The following is a 9,351-nucleotide window of genomic DNA, read 5'->3' on the forward strand; positions in this document are numbered from 1 at the left end:
ATTCCTCAGTACCACATAAGCAGAAAAAGCCAGAAGTGATGCTGTGGCTCAAGTGGTAGAGTGCTAACCTTGAGTTGAAGGGCTGAGGGACAGTGCTAATGCTCAGAGTTCAGGCACCACAACCGGCAAAAAAAAAAAAAGAAAGAAAAGAAAAAGAAAGAAAGAAAGAGATCCTGTGAAGCAAAGTTAATCTTTTTATCTAGTCATAAAAATTTGAGACTGATAGTATTTAAATCATTCCAGGTCATTTTTTCCCCAAAGACCTTTGGACAAACTATGATACCCAAGCTGTTCTTGGTGTTATAGTTTATCTAGCTGTTTTGTGTTATAAAAGCATTCTAACCACATGAACCAATAAACAAGACACTAAATCGAAAACAAAATCATCCATTCTTCAACTGCCTTAACTGCCAGTGTTTTGATGCATTTTTTCCTCCAAGTTTAAAGAATGTTTTTAAAATCTAGTCATTATAGAGTAAAAAAAAAAAAGAAGAAACACAATTTGTTTGATTTTTTTTTTCATGTGATAAGCATTTTTCTGTGTCACCCATCAGTCCCCCTGATGGGAGGATTGGATAAGCAGCCAGTTTTCTGAAGAGTAAAAGAAAAGTGTTGGAAAGGAATGGCTTTGCTGCTCTGATACATTTCTGGAAGCCAACTCCAACCAGCCCTCTCCTTGCTCTTGTTTCCTTTCATCACTGTTGGCAAGGAAAATGTAGCTTATCTATCATAATTATTTAATTTTATAATATATTTGTATATAATTTTACAATTATAAAATGAACATATATTAAGGAATAAAGAATTATAAAGGGGGATTTTATAAATACAATTATATATATATATAACATATATATATAAGTGTATATAATTTTACATATAAATATGCAAATATAAATCTGGATGTGTCTCTTCTCTGCTTGCAGATCTTGTTGCTGAAAATAGCCAGCAAGACTCAGGGATAGATTTGCATCCTTGGAAACTTCAGGGTAAACTGGGAGTGTTGGTTCCCACCAGAGGGGAAGGCAGGTGAATGCATGTACAGCAGTCACAATCAGTCACTGAAAGGGGCTGAAGGGCTAGAACGTGTCTGACTCTCAGGGTGTGGGTAACCACCCTCTCTTGGCTCCTCACAAGAACTGCATCCTGGCATGTATAACCCTCTTATTCAGCCTAGAGGTCTACAACTGCTATATTTCCTTAGAGACCTTGTGGGAGTGGATGTGGTGTTTTTATATTAGATGCTGTCTGTCTTAAATGACAGCTCTGAAATCACTGCTTGATCTCTGTAGTAGTCCATGCACTCAAACAAACAGAACCAATACAACCAATATTACAATTATAAAATGAACATATAGATATAGTGTTTTATATATAATTATAAAGGATAAATAATTATAAATGGGGATTTTATAAATATAAAAATGGATCCATTCAGCTGGCTTAGTCAGTCGAGGCTTGGATAGTCCCAGAGAACTGGGAAAACTACTCTAAGAAGCTGGGAGCCTCAGAACAAGGGGCACCAATGATATAATCCCTGTTGGGGACTGATGGCCTGGAAGCCCTCTGGATGAAGAATCCGTAGTCTGATGTTCATGTATGATGGGCAACAACACAAACGACAGGAAGGCTGGAACCTGCCAACTCAGGAGAGTCCCTTTACTCCCATCTTTAGCTGCTAAATGCTAATGGGCAGTGCCACTCCTGGTCAGGATCAGTCTTCCCTACTCAGTTCATAGACCCACAAGCCCATTATCTCTAGAAACAACTTCATAAATGCAATCAGAAGTGTTCTTTCCTACTCTTTGCTTCCAGTCAAGTTGACAACCAAGATTCTCATCACAGTTATTAATCTGCTTTCTTATTCATGACATTTGATTTGTGTGGCCTTTACAAGTTAAAAATGTTAGTCGTCCTTGACACTGCGATTGGTGGCATGTACCTGTAATCCTAGCCATGAGGAAACAGAGTCAGGAGGATTCTGCTCTAGGGCCAGCAGTTTGAGACTCTACCTAAAACAGACTAAGTGGTAGATTGCCTACCTAGTAAATTCAAGGCCCTAAATTCAAACAGCATCACAAAAACACAGAAGTTTACTTTTCAAAGGAAAGTTTCTTATTTGTCCCTAGCCCCACCCCTCCTTTCTACCAAGTAAGCTTTGTACTTACCATGATCACGTAGGACCTTTCTCCAGACTTTTTCAGTTCCCTTTTCCATGGAGCTGATGATCTTTTCTTTGATGAATTTTAACAAGGAAAACAGCTCAGGGATAGGTTTTGTTTCAATCAGGTTCAATGAACATGAAATATAACACTACACATAAAAGCTTGTGTTGACTGTGACCTATGACTTTTGCTATTGTCTCTTAAAAAATGAAAACAAACTCATTGATTTTGAAATATTACAATATTAAAGGTAGTTCCAGGGGACCTTTTGGAGAGCTTATACAAGTTTTATATAGTGGCCATAGAGAGCAAACATGCTCTCATGAGTTTGCTAATAAGCATCTTTCATTGAATTCTAGAAGAATTACTTTATCTGTGATTATCATTGTTAATCAGCCATAATCCAGTCTTCCTAGAATGGCGAAGTACTTAAGCTGTTTTCCCTGGTTCCCATCAAATGTAATTGTTTCCATATTATTGGCCAAAATAGCTGTAGGTGTTTTGCATAGGCCATATGTACTCAAGGTCTTTGAGGGCCTTTTTGTATAAACAATGCAAATATTTTATTGTGTAGCTGAGCTGGATCTATTTGGAGAGGTTTTAAACCTAGGAAGCTTTTCCCTTTATGATTTTGCACAGGAGAATGGGGGTGGATGGTGGCCGAGCAACATGAAAGGCTCTGCAGTGGAGGCCCAGGCTCTCTCATCTTGGTCTGAATCCTGTTCCACCACTGCCTCAGGATTTCAAGTGTGTAAAAGTCCCAGGGTTTCTTAATTATGTTTAAGGAGGCAGCAGCATGAAGGCAGAGGTGGAATCGCATGCAGGGAAACATCTGATATTCAATGTGAAGATCTCCACTTGGGCCAAACTGGATGTGTCTCCAAATAGACCAGATGTTGCATAAGGTGGAGGAAAATCTTTGTTTGATAAAGTGACAAGACTATGATCATTAAGATCATGTTTGTGTAACATATAATAATGCAACATAATTTTTTATGAAAATAGTATAAGCATAATAAACAAAGGAGTCTATGACTCAGATGTCCATCGTAAATGAATCAACCTTGTTTTATCAGATTTATCATCCCATGTAGGAGATTCACATCCCTATGTTACAAGATAATTGTGGTATAGCTTATTTGAATTTCAGCATTCATACTTGCCAGTATGTGATGGTAACTTCCCTCATCTTATGGTTCAATTAAATATTGTAAATGGTTCTACAATAAAATTCCTGCATTGTGGTGAGTTAGCCCACCAAATGCAGGTCTCTTAGTTGATATCTGAGTTCTTGGTTATGAGGCTCAATAAATTGTATTGTATAAATTTTACTTATGTATTCAGATTTATTTTCATAGACTGTGCTCCACAATTTGGGATTTCTGGGACAATCTAAATGTTTTTAAAACTTTGACCCAATTTGAAAATTGAGGAAGAAAGAGAACAGTTACCTCACTTCAACATTCTTCACCTGTGATATCCATCATTTTAGCAGGAAAGATTGCATTCTAGAAAGAAAGGATGTTTCTCATTGTTGACAAGTAGCAACCCTATTTAAGAAAAGGAAGTCTTGGGAGCAGTGTGGCAGGCATAACTGCCTCCAACAAGTCCCAGACTTGAGACATCTGAGTATCTTTCTGGCACAAAAAAGTTATAATTGTTGCAGAGCTCAGTGTAGTGTGACAGAGCAATATGGATTAGTAACACCTGAGTGAAAACTGAATTTGCCAGCTTCTGTAGTGCCTGCATACAAAGATAATGAAATGCAAGTGCTATAACATCCTACAGTATAGTTTTAGTTTTTCCAAATTATATCCACAGTCCTCTGAGTAAGACAACCAAGAGATTATCTATCTATCTATCTATTGATATAGAAAAAGAAAGATTATATGTGACATATATCATATACATCATATATATGATTATGTGTATACATAATATGCATGTACATAATATATGTGATATTATATGAATATATAGATATATTCACATAATCTTATAAAAGCCTAAACTTTTTTTGGGGTCGGTTGTGGGGCCTGAACTCTGGGCCTAGGCGCTGTCCCTTAGCTCTTCAGCTCAATACTAGTGCTATGCCACTTGAGCCACAGTGCTACTTCTGGCTTTTTTCTGTTTATGTGGTGCTGAGGAATTGAACCCAGGGCCTCATTCATGCAAGGCAAGCACTCTACCACTGAGCCACCTTCCCAGCCCCAAAGCCTACACTTTTTAATTATATTTAAGTCTTTTAAGAATACTGCATCATGACAGCAGAGAAACATGCAGTAAGATATTCAATGTCCAGTTTGAAGATTCAAATAAATGGTCTTCATGTAGGCCAATCAGACCCTCCAAAAGAGTGAAAGTTTGGATGGAGTTGAAGAATACCTCTCTGTTGTTTATTTACAATCAAGAAAGACCTTTCTTGTAGATTACTAGGGAGAATTAAACTTTTGTAAAAATGCATTAGTTGAGACAGAGGCTGGAATTATTTCAAGTTGTTCTGATAGGTGGTATGTGGAAGGAAATTATTTTTTGGTCTGAGGTGGCATCTTGGAGCATTGAATCAGAGAAGTCTAGTGCCTTCTCTCTCATTTCCATATGTAAGATTTTTTTTCTTGCTTCAGCTTCTAAATGTTTTGTTTCAGGTTCTGATATACAATGGACAACTGGACATCATAGTAGGGGCCTCCCTCACAGAACGTTCCCTGATGGCCATGAACTGGAAAGGATCCAAGAAATACAATAATGTAGAAAGAAAAGTTTGGAAGATCTTTCAATCGGATAATGAAGTGGCTGGATACGTTCGTGAAGTGGATGACTTTTATCAGGTATGCAAGGTCCTGGAGATGCGATAGACAAACTAAAAATAAAGCCTAGGTAAAGTTAAGTCATATACCATCTATCTATGTGTCCCTACAGCTCTACTTGCAGCAAAGAAGAATGGTATGAAGGGCTGGGAAGGTGGCTCAGTTCTAGAGTGTTTGCTTTGTATACATGAGGCCCTGATTCGATTCCTCAACACCACATAAGCAGAAAAAAGCCAGAAGTGGTGCTGTGGCTTAAGTGGCAAAGCGCTAGCCTTGAGCTGAAGAGCTGAGGGACAGTGCCCAGGCCCAGAGTTCAGGTCCCAGGACCGACAAAAAGAAATACATTAAATAAAAGAATGGTCTGAGGTATTGAAATCCAGAGGCTTTGATGCCAAAGCAAACAGTTTAGGCATTGTTCAAGAACTATGAAGACAATGACAAAAGCAATCGTTAGCCAAATGTGGCAAATCATTCATGAGAAAATTCTGCCCTATTGGGAACCAATAGGGTATTGACAAATTACTAGAGGAAAATGTAATCTCTGGCAAATCCTTGGCCATATTTATGTGACTATAAGTGTCCTAGGACAGAATCACTTTCTCTGATACCCCTACACTTAACTCCACTCAGAATACACATTATTCGTGTAATTTTCCTTTCCAGTAATATCATTTTAAAGTTTTGGAATCAGGGATATGCTTGCTTATTAAGCAATCTGGGAAATGCCCATTCTTTCTAGTCTTCTTTTAGAAGTGTTAGAAGACTTAATTAGGGAAGTCATCTAGGCTTGAAGAGTTTGTGAAGGAAAATTTTGAATTACAGATTCAGTTTCTGCAATAGGTAAAAGGAAATAAAAGGAGATTAATGAACAGGTTCTGGAGACTTACACCTGTCATCCTAGCTGTTCAGGAGGGTGAGATCTGCCAGCCTGGGCAGGGAAGTCAATGAGACTTATCTGCAATTAACAAGCAAAAAGACAGAAGTAGTGCTATGGGCCTCATGACAGAGTGCCAGCCTTGAGTAAAAGAGCACTAAGGAATAGCACCCAGGCCCTGAATTCAAGCCAAACTAACCAGCACAAAGAAAAAAAACATAAGAGAGATTAATTTCCTTTTCTGTTTCTTCTTGTATCAGTTTTGGTAGGCTGTATTATTTTTTGGAATTTAAGTCATCTAATTTTTAAATTCATGGGTATAAAGGTACTTTGTAGCATCATCTTTCCATCATTTAATTTCTACTAAGATCATTAGTAACTTTAGTAATTTGTGACATTAGTAATTTGTTCATCTCTTGTTCAACATATAGAAAAGGTATTACATTTTTAAAGAACTCTGCCTTTGTTAATTATCTCTATTGTATACTTTGCTCTCCTGTTTTTATCAATTTGTACTTATTCTATTATCTCCTTTTGATTATTTTCCTTCTGTGTGATATAACATTCTTTTTAAAAGGCCTCCTAAGATGGGCACTTAGAATATGAATTTTTAGCCTATCTTAATCTCTAACATTTGCATTCTCTATAATGTATTTGTTATGGCTGGCATGACATGTGTCCTAAAACCTGTCATTGCTTTATTATGATTTAGTTTAAAGCATTCATAATTTCCATTTTCACTCCCATTTTAAAGTGTAAAGTGTATTGCTTAATCTCAAATCAATTTTGTTCTTCTATTAATACATTTGTTTGGAACATGTGGAAACATACTCTATTAGAGTGTTGCAGTTGAAAAAAATCTTTTTAGTTTCAACCACCTGAAACTTGTTGAAATTTATTTTATGTAAATGCTATTTTTATATATTATAGTGTATATATATATACTGTACTTATTGGTTATAATGCTTTATACATCAATTAAGACAGATTTAAAGAGCTTTATTTTTAAATTGTTTATGACCTTTCTTTTCTCTTTTTCTGCTTTTCCTAGTAGTTAAAAAAAGAGGTCTGATAAAACTTACCACAATACTTGAAGAATTTTCTATTTTTTTACTTTATTTAAAAAAATGAACCCTCTTAACTGCATACAACTACATACATGTTATACATTCATAGTATTGTCATTTTAATTTTTCCTATCATGAAGTCTACCTCATTGATAGAAATGTAACTGTAGAAAAAAAGTGTAACTTTTCATTTGAAATTATATATGTAATACAGTTTCTCAACTTTTTCTTTTTAATCTTTTTAATACTTAATATTTATCTTTTTAAAAGTGTGTGCATATAATATTTTAATGGATCATGACAATATTTCAGAATGGAGTAGTTTATATTTAATATAATTACTGATTATTTTTAAATCTACTATTTTAGTATGTGTTTTCTATTTTCTCCATGTGTTCTTTTGCATGACTCATAATTTTATCTTTTCATATTTTTCATCTACAAGCTTGTTACAAGCTATAGGTTCTTTTAATCTTGTTTAAGAACAATACTGGTGCACAATGCAAATTCTAGACTTGCTTAATCCACATATAAGTGAGAATTTTACTGCTTTCCAGACAAAGGCAGAAACCATGAAACATTTTATCTTCCTTACCTATTCTACTGCTTTCTGTATGACTAAAAAAAATTGACATCTAAGTTCAATACAGTAAGACATTAAATACAGCCTTTGATATTGAGCATCACTCATACTTTGGCTCTCAGCTGTCCCTTGATCTTTCTTATATTTCTTACCTAAAATAAAGTTCTTTAATATTTACTCTAGAGATGTTATATTGACAACAAGTATTCCACTTCTGCCTTAATTTTTTTCTGTTTTCTTTAACTGCTAAAGATATTTCCCATGTAATGGGACTTTAGCTTGGCAGGTATTTTCTTTAGCACATTGGAGACTGTACTCTGCTGCTCTTGCACACCCTTTCTGATGAGAAGCCAGAGATTAGTTTTATTGCTGTTTCTTTGAAGGTGGGGTTGTTTAGAATTTTTTCTCCCTGTCTGTTTTAATATTTTCTTGTTTTGGTTTTCCAAAATTGTTACTGTTTGTACTTATAACTCATGATTATATGTATCTAACCTGCTTGGATTGCTTGAGCTATTTGAAACTATAGCTTAAAGCCTTCTGTCATCTTTTGGAACATTCGCAAGCATTATCTCTTTAAATATTGTTCAGACCCATGTTCATATTGTTCATCCCTCTTTCTTTCTAAGACTGTTTTCAGGAATTTCATGTCACTCTGTTTCTACCTTTTCTCTCCATGGATCAGTGTTGATTTTTTAATTTATATTTTATTCTTATTGTCAAGGTGATGTACATAGGGATTACAGTTACTTAAGTAAGGTAGTAAGTACATTTCTTGTCAAACTCGTTACCCCCTCCCTCATTTTTATCCCACTTTCCCTCCCTCCCCAATCCTTCTCCCCAAAATTGTACAAGGCCATACTAATGCTACCAGCACAAGTGTTTATCACAGCATTATTTCCCATAGCTAAGATATGGAATAAACCCAGATGCCCTTCAGTAGGTGAATGGATCAAGAAAATGTAACACACACACACACACACACACACACACACACACATACATGAATTCTATGTTTCCATCAGAAAGAATGACACTGCCCCATTTGTTAGGAAATGGAAGAACTTGGAAAAAAATCATATTAAGCAAAGTAAGCCAGACCCAAAGAAACATAGGTCCCATGGTTTCCCTTATTTGTAATAAATAGTACACATCTAGGATAATCTTAGCAGATGAGCAGAATAGCTCAATAGCTATATGCATATGATCATATAAGATGATGCTAAGTGAAATGAACTCCAACACAGGGACACTAGAGGTTTTTCATTGTTGTGGTAGTTATTTTTAGTGTTGTATTTTTACTGACCTTTTTTTTAGTTCTCTATTCTTCTCTACTCCTATTTCTAACTCTTTGTTCATTTTGTAAATCTCACTTATTCTACCTGGCATGAAGTGAATTTTGTCCCTCTTCCCAGGATCCTATCACCCTACTCCATTCACAGTGACATGCAAAGATAGGGCTGATGGATTACAAATGAGTTAAATGAGATCACAATTTCATGTCTACTGTCCTTCTCAGGACAGACACCAGACAGCTTGCTCCTTGTGCTATCTCCCATGTTGGCCACCATTTTGTTCTTAGACCTCCTAGCTTGAGAACTGTAAGAAATATGCTCCTTTGATTTGTTCAAGCTACCAGTGTATGGAATCTGCAGAGAACTGTTGAGCAAATTCAAAATGTGAATATCCTTAATGCATTACTGAACTCATAGTAAACTTTGCTATTTGAATTTTTACTACTGAAGCCCTGAATTGCTTACAAGAATATATATATATATATATATATATATATACATATATATATGTCATAGATAGGTAGGTAGACAGACAGGTAGATAGATAGATAGATAGATCAATA

General features: G+C 35.6%; 1 protein-coding gene across 1 annotated transcript in view; it reads left to right on the forward strand.

Moving 5' to 3' along the window:
• Cpvl (carboxypeptidase, vitellogenic-like) overlaps window positions 1–9,351 on the forward strand; it is a 117,379-nt gene that overhangs the window by 81,908 nt on the left and 26,120 nt on the right. The window contains exon 11 of the mRNA XM_013024387.1: window positions 4,811–4,993. Coding sequence (XP_012879841.1) covers window positions 4,811–4,993 — 183 coding nt within the window. The remainder of the gene's footprint in view (window positions 1–4,810; window positions 4,994–9,351) is intronic.

Source organism: Dipodomys ordii, unplaced genomic scaffold (assembly GCF_000151885.1).
Source record: "Dipodomys ordii isolate 6190 unplaced genomic scaffold, Dord_2.0 Scaffold76, whole genome shotgun sequence".
NCBI classification, from domain to species: Eukaryota; Metazoa; Chordata; class Mammalia; order Rodentia; family Heteromyidae; genus Dipodomys; species Dipodomys ordii.